The 17,994-nt window shown below is 49.9% G+C and overlaps 3 protein-coding genes across 3 annotated transcripts; all 3 read right to left on the minus strand.

Moving 5' to 3' along the window:
- Positions 1-321: 321 nt before the first annotated feature.
- LOC147977368 (SNARE-like superfamily protein) lies at positions 322-2,628 on the minus strand. Its single transcript, XM_087519308.1, has 5 exons — positions 2,476-2,628; positions 2,193-2,306; positions 1,017-1,096; positions 766-890; positions 322-554 (listed from the first exon to the last, which is right to left on the minus strand). The coding sequence occupies exons 1-5, from the start codon at positions 2,526-2,528 to the stop codon at positions 483-485; spliced, it is 444 nt and encodes a 147-aa protein (XP_087375434.1). The 5' UTR covers positions 2,529-2,628; the 3' UTR covers positions 322-482.
- Positions 2,629-4,597: 1,969 nt separating this feature from the next.
- On the minus strand, positions 4,598-7,103 carry LOC147977369 (pentatricopeptide (PPR) repeat-containing protein). Its single transcript, XM_087519306.1, has one exon. It carries the CDS (start codon positions 7,037-7,039, stop codon positions 4,913-4,915), a length of 2,127 nt encoding a protein of 708 aa, XP_087375432.1. The 5' UTR covers positions 7,040-7,103; the 3' UTR covers positions 4,598-4,912.
- Positions 7,104-9,687: 2,584 nt separating this feature from the next.
- On the minus strand, positions 9,688-11,796 carry LOC125554446 (putative F-box protein PP2-B12). Its single transcript, XM_048718003.2, has 4 exons — positions 11,375-11,796; positions 11,122-11,240; positions 10,254-10,648; positions 9,688-10,056 (listed from the first exon to the last, which is right to left on the minus strand). Exons 1-4 carry the CDS (start codon positions 11,687-11,689, stop codon positions 9,944-9,946), a joined length of 942 nt encoding a protein of 313 aa, XP_048573960.2. The 5' UTR covers positions 11,690-11,796; the 3' UTR covers positions 9,688-9,943.
- Between the last annotated feature and the right edge of the window lie 6,198 nt (positions 11,797-17,994).

A 17,994-nucleotide genomic window follows, 5' to 3' on the forward strand; every position in this document is an offset into this window, starting at 1 on the left:
AGCGCAGCGAGAGAGAGCTCTGTGGACGTGGGTTCCGTGCTTCGGCGGTGGGTGGGTCCCACCTGCCAGTTGGTGGCATTTTTTGGGTTTTCTTACTACTACTTTCCTTTCTTTTCCGACTCCAAACAAAAAAATAATGATAAAGGTTGCAGTTTATTCAACTGTATACTACTACTTGTATATTTTTTGCGGGTGTATACTACTGGTATATGGTAGTATATATAAAGTTTTTTTTCCATCCAAACAGCTTTTGGCTGTGCATGAGCAGGGGCAATGAACTTGAATTTTTACTGGGTTACATACGAACCACATGCCATGAAATGAAACTTAAAGCATATACCAAATCACATTCCCATCAACTTGTTGTACACAGTACATCCATGGACAAAAGAATCACACAAGTGCCAAGTGTTTGTGAGCACCACCCAGGCTCTAGCAAAGCGATACATACACAGGAAGGATCCATTCCTCAACTGGAAAAATCATGGCTCCACAGGGGGCTTGAGCCTGATCAGCCTCCGAACCCTGTCCTTCTCCGTGTTCTCCAGCAACCCCTGCATGCATAATCCACAACAACAGAGCACCACATCAACAGCAGCTCAAAGAAAGGATTCACAATGGACAGATACTGTTATCGCTCCGACAGCGATAGGTTAACCACTTTGTATTCCATTACTGGGAGTACCAAACAAGTCGCTCCCCGGCGATTGGTGAAGGCATGTTTAACTGCTAGCACACGGCAAGACAACTTAGATCGAAGCTTACCTGCCAAACGATCTCGTCCAGGCACAGGCAGATCCTCCCGTACTTGTCCAGGAAGAGGCGCTCGGTGGGTGGTTTCGCACACACATCCTTCACCGCCGACGTAACAGCGAAGATCACCTCCGACACTACAAATGTACAGCCAGTGTATTAGTAGTGCCAAGCATAAGGCAAAAGTGAGGTGAGATAATGAAGGTTTTGGAACATGATACGCTTAACAAGAGCAATGTCTTCTGAAACTCAATGACACTCACGAGCAAGCTCATCATATTCATCCTTGCCGACAATGTACAGGCAGATGTCCCCGATCATGGTATACACAATGGAGACCGACCTGGGAGAGTGTCACCACATCAGATATTTATGGATGAGGAGTTAAAACTGCACATGCTTGGTTCAGATTGAAATCATGGCACCCATTGGACTGGGACTTCAAGATGCATATATGCTGTAGCAGCTCAAATTCTCTAGCATATGGTTAACTGTATGGATGCTTAAATGTTAATTTTAATTAAGAATTCTTGCAGTTTACTGGGCTATCAACAGCTAATAATACAAATCATGGCCCCTAAAAAGCTAGTAATGCCAATAGCAAATCAAGAATGTCTGTAATGGTGGACTAGCACCTGTATCTATCTCTGAACTGATTGATTGGTGCCTGAAACGAAACGAGCCCATGCTTGCAATTCTTTTTATGCAGCTGGACTATGGTGTGTTTTGGAATTTACATAATGAGTTTTTCTGCCAGGACCGCAAATAGGTAAGCATTCGATGTCCCTGAAACCAGTGGCGGAGCTTGGCCCAGAAAGTTGGGAGGGCCGACTGTAGAAAATAATTATTGGGATTGTGTTTCATGGCCCAAAACGAAGTATACACTACAGAAAATAGCATGGGCTGGGCGGCCCACGGCCCGCTCGGCCTTGCTCCGTCACTGCCTGGAACAAGATCAACGCGGTGGCTCAGTAATGGAAGGTACTGATGGACAATTCTCAGTCCATGCCGAGCTGGGCCGTCTACTAGTGCTGGATTATCGTCGTGGAGAACTAACTACTCAGGGTCACTTGGGTCTGACCTTCCCGGTGGACTGCTCTGATGAAGATAGGCGTTAAGTATCTCATTCTGCCGTTTCAATGGGATGTATCTCTGGTAAGTACCTCATTCTGGGTAGCTACTCTGGTTACTCCTGATTCCTGAACACAGTGAACCTATGTAAAAAAACAGAAGAATGTCTGTGATCTACTTGGAATTCTAGAGAAATGTGTGCAGTGATGCTCATAATGCTGGCTACTTAGTGTAGTCCTAAATTGACATGAGAATGCAGTTGGGTTTGGTGTGGAGCATTTGTGTGTACTAGTAGCAACGAAATGAAGTGCCCATTGGAAAATTCCCCATCGATTTTGCATGGGAGTGGAGTGGAGTGGAGTGCGTACTTGTGGGAGGCGACGAGGAGCTCCTCGGACTTGGCCCCCTTGAGGTTCTCGGCGCCGAGCTTGACGAGGAAGGAGCGCCAGTGCAGCCGCTCCTCCGCCGGGACGCCATGGAACCTGCAGATAGATAAGACAGATAGATTCCCCGTGGGGATGAGATGAGATGAGATGAGATGAGATGAGATGAGATGAGATGAGATTCGATTCGTCAGGCGGCGGATCTCGCGGCTCGCGAGCGCGAGATCTCGGGGTGGTTATGAGGGAGGGAGGGAGGGAGGGCACGTACCTCTCGATGAGGATGTTTCCCTCGGAGTTGGCGAAGAGCACGGCGAGTATCATCTTCCTCCTCCCTCTCCGGCCGATCTCTGCCCGGCGATCCCCCTCCGATCTCTCTCTCTGCCGCGTCTGTGTGGGCTGTGGTGGCCGGTGGGAGGAAGAAGCGACTTGTGGTGGACTCGCGCGACTCGGACCGAGCTAGGCCCAGCCCATTTGTGAGTAGCGAGGCTGCGGAGGCCAGGCCCATACAAGAGAGATTTGCTTGGCTTGTTTTTTCTTCCTTTTGCTGTTGTTTCCCCTGGAGAAGACAAGAAAAGATCCTCACCTTCAGCACTTAATCACCGATCCATAATCTGCTTTCTTTCAGCCCTAGTTTTACAGAACCCACAAGTTTCCCATAACTAGCAATGTCAATGCCCCTACTGTTTGCTATCAACGTTGACAAATACAGTGACCAAATCAACACAAGCCTCCAACAAGAAACTCTCCCTCTTTTTTCTTCTTCTTTTGGACATGGAGATAGACCAAGAAGAAACCTTACTAACTCACATCGAACCACCAAGATATACAGTGTACTCGCTCTGTAAAGAAATATAAGAGCGTTTATGTTTCTTCACAGAGGGAGTAGTCAACAAGCGGCATTTCAAAACTGCATACAAAGCCATCGCCGCGACGAAACCGATCGCCTTTTCCAGCCAGTAACCCTGCATGGAAGAACCACATAAGTAGCCTTATGAAGGGATCAGAGATCATACTTCTCTTCCTAGAAACTACAGTGCCAGTGCAGTTTGAACCATGCACTGACTGAATGGTCAGCCTACTAACCATTATAACCCACCCGGTTCAATCATCTCCCCCTGTCCACGGGACTGGGAGCATCCTGCATCAAAACCGCCACCAATGGTCCCGCGATCGTGCTCCCAGAATCAAAGGCTGAAGAGGCCAACACACCAGCTCTCGGTGCCAACAGATGCTGAAGCAACCCTAACAAAACAGGTACTGAAGCAGGTTGGCAAGCAAACACAGCCTGTGTTCCTCTTCAGCAGCATATCACTACATCACCTTGAGCGATTAATCGGTGCTCCTCTTCCGCGATCAGCAAGGAATCGTCGTCGTCGTCCTGGTGGTGGTGGTGGTGGTGGTGAATCATACTGGGGAATGTTCATTTCAAGCCACTTCCTGCATCACAGAGTGTCACAGCTCCCAAATCCAAGGCTGAAGAGGGCAACACACACACACACCAGCTAAGTGCTACTAACAGAAACTGAAGCATCCCTACAAAAACATACGTATGTATATCCAAGGCTGAAGAGGGCAGTCTCTACTTTTAGAGAGCCCACAAATTTCCCACAACAACTGGCAGATATAACAAACACAAGCCGCTCACACTTTTCCTTTTTCTTTTCCGGCGATAGTCCAATAAGAAACTTGACAGCACAACATCCAATCAGCAAGATATACATACAATGCCTGGAGTGCACACAAGTGAGATAGTGTCTGACAAGTGTCATTTCAAAATCTGACAAGTGAGCCCACTAGGTAGTAGTATTAACCCACCCAGTTCACTCACCTTGGGTCTGGGAGCATTCAACAGACGCATTGCAGCTTATATTCAGTCGTCATCCCGCGACGACGAGACGCCCGTCTGCAGCCGTCTGCAGCCACGGGACTAGACACCTCATGTTTTTCCTAACATCATACAAACCTTTTTATGTCTACCATGAGGAAAAATAGTGGAAAAATCATCACCTTCAACAACTGACCAGTGCTCCTCTTCCATTTCCATTCTATCAGCCTGCATGGCAGCAGTAGCAGCAGCACCATAAATCTTTCCAAGGGCCAACAGACCAGGTGACTGTTAACAGATACTGGAGCAGGCAAACACAGTCTGCTTTCAGTCTCTAGACTAGTTCTACAGGACCTGCATTTATTTTTTCCTATATTAGTAGAAATTAACAGATCGCCTACTGTATGGTATTACGACTGATGACAGATATCAACTACCAAATCAACACAAGCTTAAGCTCTCTCCCTCTTTTTTTTTTTTTGAGGCAGTCATCAAATCAACACAAATCTAAGACAAGCTTTCTGGGACAGAGGTAATACATACAATGCCAGGAACTGCACAAAGGTGAAATTGTAAGTACTAGTATTTGAGAAGTTGCTTTTCAAAATTTTCATACAGAATCATATTACCCTACATAACTAAGTACGACGAACCGGATCAATCGTTTCTGGACAGTATCTCTGTATGGAGGAACTACATTGCATACCCCTTAAGAAGAGATCAGAGATCATACTTGACTTCCTAATAACTAATGCATGCACTGCACTGACTGGAGGATGAGTCTACTAGACAACACGCCCAGTTCAGTCCACCTCCCCTCTCCATTTGGGACTGGGAGCATTCAGCATCAAAACCCATAGTGGCAATGTTCAGCCATCAATCATCCCACGACCGGAGACGATGAACTGCTCGTCTGCAGCCACTGCACTAGCTCATCCCTGGAGCTGACGAAGCTGCCGACCTGGGACTCGCTGGGACGGAACGGTGCCGCCGCCTCCTCGAGGTGGGCGGCGAAGGCGCTCGCCAGCCCCTGCGCGAACTTGTGGGTGCTGGACCCGGTGAACACGTTGAAGGACTGTGGTAGGGTCTGGCCCTGCGCGGCGCGCTCTGAGAGGGCCGCCATCCAGTCGTCGAACGCCGTCTTGGCAGCGCCGACTGAGAGGGACCGCAGGTCTAGCAGCCACTCGTCGTCTTTCCTGATGTGGAGCTTGGAGTAGAGGCCGTAGCACTGTGCGAGCCGGAAGAGCTCCCTCGGCCTCCGGGCGGGGAGGCCATGGTTCTGGCATATGTCGATAAGGCAGTTGCAGTAGGGCCGGCGCACCTCGGTCTCCGCGGCGTTCAGCACGGCCCTCAGCTGCTCCTTGAGCTCGTCGGTGCCCACCTGGTCGTCCCCGAGCATCCTGATCAGCTTGACCAGGTTTCCATTGAACTTCTCAAGGCAGCCGAGCACCAGCTCCGTCTCCTCGCCGCTGCTTAGTGCGACGACGGAGAGCAGGCACCCGCATAGCCGGTCGTCGGGCTTGAGGCCCCTCTCCAGCCCCGCCTCGAGCACCTCCACGGCGTCCCGTATCCTGTTCGCCTTGCCGAGGCATTGGATCACGATGGTGTAGCTCATGATGTTGGCCTCTATGCCGCTCTGGAGCATTTCCACAAACAGCTGGAGCGCGCGGTCGGCGTCCTTGATGCTCCCGTAGATGTTGATCATGGCCGTGTAGCTCCACTTGTCCGGCTGGGGGACGTCGGTGAGGTCCGGGTCCTTCATCTCCTCGAAGAGCTGCTCGGCCTCGGCCACGAGCCCCACGTCGGCGCACATGCTGAGCAGCGTGTTGCAGAGGATGCTGTCGGCGGGGATCTTCCTCTCGCGCATCTGGTCCCAGAGCTGGAGCGCGTCGCGTCCCCAGCGCGCCCGGCCGTAGATCTTGGCCACGGCGGTGAGCGTGCGCGCGTTGGGCTCGACGCCCTCGGCGGTCATTTCCTCGAACAGGTTGCGGGCGAGCCCGGGCTTGCCGGTCTTGCCGAGCGCCTCGAGCAGCGCGTTGTAGACGAAGATGTTGGGCTTGATGCCGACCTCCCGCATCTCCTTGAAGACGAACTGGATGCCGTCGTAGTCGCCGGCCTCGCCGAACATCTTGGCGAGCACGGCGAAGGCGACGTGGTCGGGCTTCCAGCCGCTGCCGCGGGCGCGGTCGAAGAGCGCCAGCACCTCCTCCTTCATGCGGAGCTGCGCGTAGACGTCGAGGACGGCGGAGTAGGTGACCTCGTCGGGGAGCACGGCGCTGCCGGGCGAGTACATGCGCTCGAACCACTCGACGGCCTTGGCGAACTGGCGGCAGCGGCGGGCGGCGGTGATGAGGGTGGAGTAGGTGATGTTGTCGAGCGGGACGCCGGAGTCGAGCATGTCGAGCGCCAGCCGCTCCGCCTCGTCCCAGCGGCGCGCGGCGCGGAGCGACTTGAGGGCGACGTTGAAGAGGATGGTGTCGACGGCGAAGCCGGCGTCGGCGGGGAGCGCGCGGAGGTAGGCGAGGAGGGAGAGCGTCTTGCGCCAGGACGGGTGGAGGTAGTTGAGGAGGAGCAGCGCGTCGGAGGAGGTGGGCGCGGAGCCCGGGAGCGGGAAGAAGGCGCTGAGGGTGGGCGCCAGGTCGGCGTCCTCCGGGAGCGCGCGCAGGTCGCGGAGCAGCGGCTGGAGCGGCGCCGAGGAGGGGTGGGAGGCGGCCGGGCGGCGGCGCTGGCGGCGGAGGGACAGCACGGTGGGGCGCGGCCTGGAGGGGTTGACCCAGGTGGGCTCCGGGGTGGGGCGCTGCGCGCGGTCGGCGGCGGGGGTGGGCTTGTCCGTGAGCAGCGTGCGCGAGAGCGGCTCCAGCTGGTCGGCGAGGGACGGCGTGGAGGAGGGCGCGGCGGAGCAGAGGGTGGTGGTGGGCCTGGAGGCGGGCTTGGGCTTGTGGTGGTGGTGGTGGCCGCGCGGCGGGGCGTGGAAGAGGAAGGCGGAGGCGGAGGCGGCGGTGGCCATGGCGGAGGCGGACGGATAGAAGAGAAAGAGTGGAGTGGAGTTTGGATTGGGTTCGCCGAGGAAGAAAAGGAAAAGAAAAGAAAAGAAAAGCCTCCCGCCATGTGGATAAAAGGAAAATCTGCAATAAGTTGGGCTCGAATAGCCAGGCCCGCTTAATTCTCAACACGAGAATTGCTTTTTCTTTTATTCGAGCCTCATGCAAGTTCATGTTTCTTTATGGGTTTAACCAAGTTTTATTGCTCAAATTCCACAAGTAGTGGGATACTAAATGGATCATGAGGTACAGACAACCAAACATGCCTTCTCTGATCCAAACAATGTGCGTACTTGGCCAATATATCATCTACCTTCGAAAGTAAAATTACAGTTAAAAGAAATAGCTCTATAATTCATCTCACTAATAATTGCCCTTGCATTCTCCCTTGATAGCTTTGTCAAAAATCACGGATGATCTGCTTCGAATCAGAGGCGATGATGAAGTTCTGTAGCACACCATCATACCTGCTACCTAGCCTGCCTATCAATCTTCATGATCTTAAGATCCTTAATAAACTTTGAAACGCTCAAAGCCTCCTTTTTAAGATCCATAAAAGGAGACCTGTCAATGGTTCCTCTTGCAAGAAAGATGCAACAAAAGAGCAATCAGTTTTCAAAATAATTGGTTTGTGAAGTGCAATACCAATGTATAACACTGAAGCCAGTCCGGGCCCATAAATATGAAAAACCCCTCTCCTGGAATATTCCATGCTTCCCCATGGCGAAACGGAAAAGCGCGCGCCTTAGGACAGGTCACAAGGGCATGGAAGATACTTTCATCCTCAACGCCACATATAGAGCACAAACCTGACAACGTGTAAATCAACACTTTTCTTGTCATGATCCCATAGCCATCAATTGCTATGCTATGCAGGCTGCTGAATTTGTGCTACTCTTCCTATATAGTGTTTTTGTTGCTTCTGCACCTCTCTCCCTTTTCAATTTCCCCCAGATTGTGCCATGTTTGTTAGAAATCAAAGGAAGACCATGACAGCTGATGTTATGCCTATGATACGGAAGTTGCTGGACAAGGTCTTGTTAACATTTTTCAAAATAAAAAAGAAACAAAACAAAAACAAAAACAATCAAGTCCACTTTAGAGGGAAGGACTGTTGTGTTGTCTTCTCACCAAGTCATTGTTGCTATATGAGATGTACAAGTTTGTAAATGCATTGCCAATTTATCATCCATGGATTGTCCGGTGATATGGAGATTGCACATTGCAATATTTGAGAATCAAATTTGTACAATTTGCTACATTTTTTTACAGTACCAGATAACTGGCGTGCGATTGCAACGAGGTATAGGTATTCAGATTCTAGTACCGTAATTTACATGCGCATATCAATGTGATGTCTAAAAAAAGTAAGATTTGCTTGGTAAGTATTTATTGGCTTATCAAAGGAAACATAATTTTGTTATGTAAGTCAATATGGTGGGGTAGTTGAGGCGCTTTTCAAGGAAAATCAGCGAAAAAATCAGTGGTGGGAGGAAAACTTAAAACGGGGAGAGGGGGGCGGGGGCACGACAGGGAACACTATAGAGAAGATTTGCTACAGTTGTGTTGATAGTATCTTATTGGGTACGCTCATTTATTGATGCCTTGTATGGAGAGTAAAATCAACCATATTTGTAAATCTTATTTCTCCGAGAGCAAACCAGCTATGCTACAATCCTTGTAGCATTACTGTCAAGAACTTAGGGCCAGTTTCTTCAGCACCTTAAAAAATAAGCCGCATCCTCCCCAACTTGTTCCAAAAGCCGTCTCTCTTATTTATTAGGGCTTCTAAACTAGTTATGAGATGGATAATTTAAAGGTCTCAACAAACTTGAGGAGCGGCTTATATTTTAAGCCGGGGAGAGACAACTTATTTTTAAGGCGCCCAAAAGAAATGGCCCTTAATTGTCAAATTATGGTTGGAGATTAGGTAAGAGGATGGGTCCACGAGCGGAAATAGGTGCGGGTATGGGGAGGGGGGTTGGTGGGGTTCATAAGAAACAATCCTTATTGGATATCGTAAGTGTAGGATTTTTGCGAAGCAAGCAAACAAATCCAGCAATTGCTATCGGTCGCTCTAGTGAGAGCACTACGGGAGCATCACCATAGGGCGTGCTGACGTAAGCTAGGCCAGTAGCACCTGCTACTGATAGTTTCTACTCGCAAGTATTTTGAGTCATTTTTTTGGCGTGGCCTTTCATGATTTTCTTGGGAACCCTTCATTCTGCAGGCTTGTATTATTTTCTTTTTTCCTTCTTTCTCATTTCTTTCTTTTCAATGTTTCCTATTTTATGATGTGTATATTTTGGCATAAATACATGAATTGTTCCAAATATAATTTTCATATACATGGTTTTTCGATGCTGAATATTTTAACTATAATGTTCATATTTTTTTAAATTCACGTTGAACTTTTTTTAAAACACACGCTGAACTTTTTAAAATATTGTTTAAGACTACATCGTCATGTTTTGTTTTGCAAGATACATTATCATGTTATGAACTATCTGCAAATTATTTTAGTTAACACTAATCATTTTAAAGTGCCTTAACAAAAGAAGGTAAAAGTGAAATAGATACTAAAACACGAGCTATTTTCTCCAAAAAATAAAAATAAAATAAAATACGAGCTATTGCTGCTGGGCCGGCTCAAGTGGCGCGGCCGGTAGAACAGTGTCCGAAGGGCCTAGTCTTTGAATATACATCCAATATTTCATGAGCAGGACACATTCGAAATCAAACATTTACTATATCCTATTATTACTGCTTATCATCCAAAGCGGGACATAAATTTCCTGATACTCAACTCCAAATCTCCAATCCCTGGTATACCTGGTATGTATGGTATGGGGATATAATTACCATATTAATCAATTCTTAGGCCTTATCTCGATTCTTTCGACGATGAGCCCGTTCTTCCAGTGTAGCTCCTCGAGCTCCTGCAGCTCCATGCTAACGTCTTCTACAGCCGTGGCTTCATCACCTATTTATTAGTTGTCAGCTGCGTACATCAACTCAATGCGTTGGCCGAAAAAGTAGTACTACTCCCTCCGAACCAAGTTAATTGACGCGTGTTTAGTACAAAGTTAGTATAATTTTATACTAGACCAATGTTAATTAAAATAGATCGGAGGAAGTAACCTTTTTTTTCTCTCTTAATAAAATGAAAAAAGTCATCACCTGTGTGGAAGTCGCCTATCTCGAACTCCAACCAGCCGTCAGTCCGTTCTTGTGGGTACCTAACAACGATGCCTCCTTCATCCTCCTCCTTGTGCTCATGCGCTTGTGTTGCGGTGTGGTTGATTGCCGACGATGATGATGATGACTCGCCACCATCGCTAGCGCAAGAAGCATGGTTGCAGAGATGGAGAGACGCGGTGCAAGTGCTCCCAACCAGCTGCCCGCCTACCTTGACAAACGATTTCTGGCGACGAGAGGCTAGGCCAGAGGCGTCGCGGGTGAGCTTGAAGATGAGGTAGGCGGCGTAGTGGGTGCCCGGCGAGAGCTCCTTGGTGCTCATGTGGCCAGAGATTATGAACCAGCACACGGACACCAGCTCTGCCACCTTGGAGAACCTAGCTTGATTGTCAAGCAAATTTAATTCAAGGAACACAACGCAACCTTGTACTCACTCGGCTTCCTTTTCGTACGAGGTATTATTATTTCAAAAAGTCAAACATTTTTTGAAGAAATTACCAACATTCATAACTATTTTTTTTATTTTTTTACCTATTTAGTATTGTAGACGTCGATAAGTTTTTGTGTTGGATTTGTTTTTCTATGAACTTGGTCAAAGATACTTTTGAAAGAATTAACAATAGACCTCATAGAAAGAAAATATCAACCTTCATAACTACTGTATATTTTTGTATTTTATCTATTTAGTATTGTATACATCCATACGTTTTTGTGCTGGATTCTTTTTCTATGAACTTGGTCAAAGGTGCTCACTTTTGAAAGAATTAATAGACATTATAGAAAGAAACAGAGTATGAATCAAGCAATTTCCGAGATGTGAGAGGTAGTAGAGGAGAATTCATTACAGTACCTTGAATCTGGGTCCAACCTCTGTCTCCAGTAAAGATGTGCTGTAACCCAAGCGATTCCCATCTCGCTCACAGACAACATGTAGCATTTTGCGCCACTCGATCGCTGGAGCCCAAAACTCTGAACACATACAGTATATAGTGGAGTAGTATTAACCGGCATATCGTTAATTAGAAGCCAGTTCATCAGAGAAACAAATTGAGTAAATCGACAACCTTTTTGTGGTCAGAAAATTAAATCTAGCACCCACTCACCCTCTTGCCATCGTCGAGCAGGACGTGCTCCTCGCTGAGGTCCATGAAGAGCTCCTTCTGTGAGTTGGAATCCACGAGGTGCACGGCCCGCTCCAGGACGGCGTCGCAATCCGGCGGCAGGAACCGCTCCCACACGGCGTCCGAGTCCGCCGCCGAACGGAAAGCGGCGGACACCGCAGCGGCGCGGCAGGCGTCGGCGGGGGAGGTCATGGAGATGGCCTTCACCAGGCATTCCTCCGGGACTCGTTCGATCCCACCAACCTCTTGTTCTTCGTCTTCCTTCCTCCGCATCTTGGTCGCCCTCGCCTGCTCCATGGTGGTTTTCCTTCAACGTTGCACTTAGTTGAGCGTGTATTTCCTATGACAGAGCCGGCTTGCGCTTGGGCAGAGCAAATAGCAAACAAATGTACTAGCAAGTGGACTGTGGAGACACAGGAATATTTATCTAGGCAATTGAAACGAAGAGACCGTGACATTTCGTTCATAGACGAGTGCACACTTTCGCCCGTCAAGACCGTGCCCGAAAGCTAGCTGCTTTTTTTTTTTTTGAGAGAGAGGAAAGGTAGCTTTTTTCTTTTGAGGGGTATAAGAGGAAAGGTGGCGGCTATTTCCCGGTGAGTACGCCATGGATGGGCCGGGGATTCTACCACGTACGTACGTACATGTCCAGGATCAGTATGAAGAAGGATTAGATCAATCTCACCATCAAATGCAACGGAGAAGAAAACATTGACAATGACATGCCGATTCCGCAGTTAGGTTATACCTCCCAACCACGAGAATTTCTCCCGGTCTAGGATCGAAAGAACGGCCCCTTAGCTAGTATCCACGCAAATGGAGTTAGAGATTCATCAGGGCTTCGCCGTCCAGGACGAAGAACTACCGGAGACTGGGTATTGGAACATTCGTGTGGCGATGGTTGAGAAGTGCAGAGGAGGGGGGGGGGGGTGGAGGAGGCAAGGATTCAGGAGGGAGCCCTCCCTAGGGACGACAGACTACCAAACCCTGGTTGCCACCATTGCCTTGGCCCCGAAGGCATGTGGAGTGCGCCCCACAATCGGGCCCGTCCCATGTGGCTGGCCCAAAAGAATAGCCCTCTAGTGCCATATGTAATTTTTCAAAATGTTTCAAGAATTTTGGGAACTTTCGTGGACCTTGTGATGCCTTCTAGGTGTTGGGGAACGTAGTAATTTCAAAAAAATTCCTACGCACACACAGGATCGTCATGGTGATGCATAGCAACAAGAGGGGAGAGTGTTGTCTACGTACCCTCGTAGACCGTTCGTGAAAGCGTTATAACAACGCGGTTGATGTAGTCGTATGTCTTCACGATCCGACCGATCTAAGTACCGAAAGCACGACACCTCCGAGTTCTGCAAACGTTCAGCTCGGTGACGTCCTCGCCTTCTCGATTCAGCAAGAGAGGCGAAGTAGTAGATGAGTTCCGGCAGCACGACGGCATGGTGACGGTGTTGGTGAAGAACAATCTCCGCAGGGCTTCGCCTAAGCACTACGAAAACTATGACGGAGGATAAACTAGAGGGGACAGGGTTGCCGGCACACGGCTTGGTGTTTCTTGATCTGTCTTGGGTGCTAGCCCTACCCCTCTATTTATATGTTGAGCCTTGGGGTCGAAACTTGGAGTAAAAGCCTCCACAAAGTCGGTTTCACTCGAAAGGCAAGAGTCCTTCTCGGACTCCAGGGCCAGACGCCAGGGTTCCCGGCGTCTGGACCCAGACGCCAGGGACCCTGGCGTCTGGCCCCTGAACTCCGCAAAACTTCCTTTTGCGCTTTCCAAAAACCTTGTGGGCTTTCCCCTTTGGCCCAAATAAAGTGTTCTCGTACCCAAACATTTCGGGAAACATCCGGAACCCCTTCCGGTGAATTCCGGAACCCTTCCGGTGACCAAACACTATTATCCCATATATCAAACTTTATCTCCGGACCATTCCGGAGATCTAGAGATGGATTTGAAGGGCAGCCCTCCTCTATATTTATAGACGCGGTGGAGGAGGCAAGGCTTCAGGAGGGAGCCCTCCCTAGGGACGACACACTAGGGATGTTGCGACCACCAAACCCTGGTTGCCACCATTGCCTTGGCCCCGAAGGCATGTGGAGTGCGCCCCACTATCGGGCCCGTCCCATGTGGCTGGCCCAAAAGAATAGCCCTCTAGTGCCATATGTATTTTTTCAAAATGTTTCAAGAACTTTTGGAACTTTTGTGGACCTTGTGATGCCTTCAAGGTGTTGGGGAACGTAGTAATTTCAAAAAAATTACTACGCACACACAGGATCGTCATGGTGATGCATAGCAACGAGAGGGGAGAGTGTTGTCTACGTACCCTCGTAGACCGTTCGCGAAAGCGTTATAACAACGCGGTTCATGTAGTCGTATGTCTTCACGATCCGACCGATCCAAGTACCGAAAGCACGACACCTCCGAGTTCTGCACACGTTCGGCTCGGTGACGTCCTCGCCTTCTCGATCCAGCAAGAGAGGCGAAGTAGTAGATGAGTTCCGGCAGCACGACGGCGTGGTGACGGTGTTGGTGAAGAACAATCTCCGCAGGGCTTCGCCTAAGCACTACGAAAACTATGATGGAGGATAAACTAGAGGGGACGGGGTTGCCGGCACACGGCTTGGTGTTTCTTGATCTGTCTTGGGTGCTAGCCCTACCCCTCTATTTATATGTTGAGCCTTGGGGTCGAAACTTGGAGTAAAAGCCTCCACAAAGTCGGTTTCACCCGAAAGGCAAGAGTCCTTCTCGGACTCCAGGGCCAGACGCCAGGGTTCCTGGCGTCTGGACCCAGACGCCAGGGACACTGGCGTCTGGCCCCTGGACTCCGCAAAACTTCCTTTTACGCTTTCCAAAAACCTTGTGGGCTTTCCCCTTTGGCCCAAATAAAGTGTTCTCGTACCCAAACATTTCGGGAGACATCCGGAACCCCTTCCGGTGAATTCCGGAACCCTTCCGGTGACCAAACACTATTATCCCATATATCAAACTTTATCTCCGGACCATTCCGGAGATCTAGAGATGGATTTGTAGGGCAGCACTCCTCTATATTTATAGACGCGGTGGAGGAGGCAAGGCTTCAGGAGGGAGCCCTCCCTAGGGACGACACACTAGGGATGTTGTGACCACCAAACCCTGGTTGCCACCATTGCCTTGGCCCCGAAGGCATGTGGAATGCGCCCCACTATCGGGCCCGTCCCATGTGGCTGGCCCAAAAGAATAGCCCTCTAGTGCCATATGTACTTTTTCAAAATGTTTCAAGAACTTTTGGAACTTTTGTGGACCTTGTGATGCCTTCTAGGTGTTGGGGAACGTAGTAATTTCAAAAAATTTCCTACGCACACACAGTATCGTCATGGTGATGCATAGCAACGAGAGGGGAGAGTGTTGTCTACGTACCCTCGTAGACCGTTCGAGAAAGCGTTATAACAACGCGGTTGATGTAGTCGTATGTCTTCACGATCCGACCGATCCAAGTACCGAAAGCACGGCACCTCCGAGTTCTGCACACGTTCGGCTCGGTGACGTCCTCGCCTTCTTGATCCAGCAAGAGAGGCGAAGTAGTAGATGAGTTCCGGCAGCACGACGGCGTGGTGACGGTGTTGGTGAAGAACAATCTCCGCAGGGCTTCGCCTAAGCACTACGAAAACTATGACGGAGGATAAACTAGAGGGGACGGGGTTGCCGGCACACGGCTTGGTGTTTCTTGATCTGTCTTGGGTGCTAGCCCTACCCCTCTATTTATATGTTGAGCCTTGGGGTCGAAACTTGGAGTAAAAGCCTCCACAAAGTCGGTTTCACCCGAAAGGCAAGAGTCCTTCTCGGACTCCAGGGCCAGACGCCAGGGTTCCCGGCGTCTGGCCCCAGACGCCAGGGACCCTGGCGTCTGGCCCCTGGACTCCGCAAAACTTCCTTTTGCGCTTTCCAAAAACCTTGTGGGCTTTCCCCTTTGGCCCAAATAAAGTGTTCTCGTACCCAGACATTTCGGGAAACATCCGGAACCCTTCCGGTGACCAAACACTATTATCCCATATATCAAACTTTATCTCCGGACCATTCCGGAGATCTAGAGATGGATTTGAAGGGCAGCCCTCCTCTATATTTATAGACGTGGTGGAGGAGGCAAGGCTTCAGGAGGGAGCCCTCCCTAGGGACGACACACTAGGGATGTTGCGACCACCAAACCCTGGTTGCCACCATTGCCTTGGCCCCCAAGGCATGTGGAGTGCGCCCCACTATCGGTCCTGTCCCATGTGGCTGGCCCAAAAGAATAGCCCTCTAGTGCCATATGTAATTTTTCAAAATGTTTCAAGAACTTTTGGAACTTTCGTGGACCTTGTGATGCCTTCTAGGTGTTGGGGAACGTAGTAATTTCAAAAAATTTCCTACGCACACACAGGATCGTCATGGTGATGCATAGCAACGAGAGGGGAGAGTGTTGTCTACGTACCCTCGTAGACCGTTCGCGAAAGCGTTATAACAACGTGGTTGATGTAGTCATATGTCTTCACGATCCGACCGATCCAAGTACCGAAAGCACGGCACCTCCGAGTTCTGCACACGTTCGGCTCGGTGACGTCCTCGCCTTCCCGATCCAGCAAGAGAGGCGAAGTAGTAGATGAGTTCCGGCAGCACGACGGCGTGGTGACGGTGTTGGTGAAGAACAATCTCCGCAGGGCTTCGCCTAAGCACTACGAAAACTATGACGGAGGATAAACTAGAGGGGACGGGGTTGCCGGCACACGGCTTGGTGTTTCTTGATCTGTCTTGGGTGCTAGCCCTACCCCTCTATTTATATGTTAAGCCTTGGGGTCGAAACTTGGAGTAAAAGCCTCCACAAAGTCGGTTTCACCCGAAAGGCAAGAGTCCTTCTCGGACTCCAGGGCTAGAAGCCAGGGTTCCCGGCGTCTGGACCCAGACGCCAGGGACCCTGGCTTTGGCCCCTGGACGCCGCAAAACTTCCTTTTGCGCTTTCGAAAAACCTTGTGGGCTTTCCCCTTTGGCCCAAATAAAGTGTTCTCGTACCCAAACATTTCGGGAAACATCTCGAACCCCTTCCGGTGAATTCTGGAACCCTTCCGGTGACCAAACACTATAATCCCATATATCAAACTTTATCTCCGGACCATTCCAGAAATCTAGAGATGGATTTGAAGGGCAGCCCTCCTCTATATTTATAGACGCGGTGGAGGAGGCAAGGCTTCAGGAGGGAGCCCTCCCTAGGGACGACACACTAGGGATGTTGCGACCACCAAACCATGGTTGCCACCATTGCCTTGGCCCCGAAGGCATGTGGAGTGCGCCCCACAATCTGGCCCGTCCCATGTGGCTGGCCCAAAAGAATAGCCCTCTAGTGCCATATGTAATTTTTCAAAATGTTTCAAGAACTTTTGGAACTTTCGTGGACCTTGTGATGCCTTCTAGGTGTTGGGGAACGTAGTAATTTCAAAAAAATTCCTACGCACACACAGGATCGTCATGGTGATGCATAGCAACCAGAGGGGAGAGTGTTGTCTACGTACCCTCGTAGACCGTTCGCGAAAGCGTTATAACAACACGGTTGATGTAGTCATATGTCTTCACGATCCGACCGATCGAAGTACCGAAAGCACGGCACCTCCGAGTTCTGCACACGTTCGGCTCGGTGACGTCCTCGCCTTCTCGATTAAGCAAGAGAGGCGAAGTAGTAGATGACTTTCGGCAGCACGACGGCGTGGTGACGGTGTTGGTGAAGAACAATCTCCGCAGGGCTTTGCCTAAGCACTACAAAAACTATGACGGAGGATAAACTAGAGGGGACGGGGTTGCCGGCACACGGCTTGGTGTTTCTTGATCTGTCTTGGGTGCTAACCCTACCCCTCTATTTATATGTTGAGCCTTGGGGTCGAAACTTGGAGTAAAAGCCTCCACAAAGTCGGTTTCACTCGAAAGGCAAGAGTCCTTCTCGGATTCCAGCGCCAAACGCCAGGGTTCCCGGCGTCTGGACCCAGACGCCAGGGACCCTGGCTCTGGCCCCTGGACTCCACAAAACTTCCTTTTGCGCTTTCCAAAAACCTTGTGGGCTTTCCCCTTTGGCCCAAATAAAGTGTTCTCGTACCCAAACATTTCGGGAAACATCCGGAACCCCTTCCGGTGAATTCTGGAACCCTTCCGGTGACCAAACGCTATTATCCCATATATCAAACTTTATCTCCGGACCATTCCGGAGATCTAGAGATGGATTTGAAGGGCAGCCCTCCTCTATATTTATAGACGCGGTGGAGGAGGCAAGGCTTCAGGAGGGAGCCCTCCCTAGGGACGACACACTAGGGATGTTGCGACCACCAAACCCTGGTTGCCACCATTGCCTTGGCCCCGAAGGCATGTGGAGTGCGCCCCACTATCGAGCCCGTCCCATGTGGCTGGCCCAAAAGAATAGCCCTCTACTGCCATATGTAATTTTTCAAAATGTTTGAAAAACTTTTGGAACTTTCGTGGACCTTGTGATGCCTTCTAGGTGTTGGGCAACGTAGTAATTTCAAAAAAATTCCTACACACACACAGGATCGTCATGGTGATGCATAGCAACGAGAGGGGAGAGTGTTGTCTACATACCCTCGTAGAC

The sequence above is a fragment of the Triticum urartu genome, chromosome 4A (assembly GCF_056163025.1).
Source record: "Triticum urartu cultivar PI428250 chromosome 4A, HENAU_Tu73, whole genome shotgun sequence".
Lineage (NCBI taxonomy): Eukaryota > Viridiplantae > Streptophyta > Magnoliopsida > Poales > Poaceae > Triticum > Triticum urartu.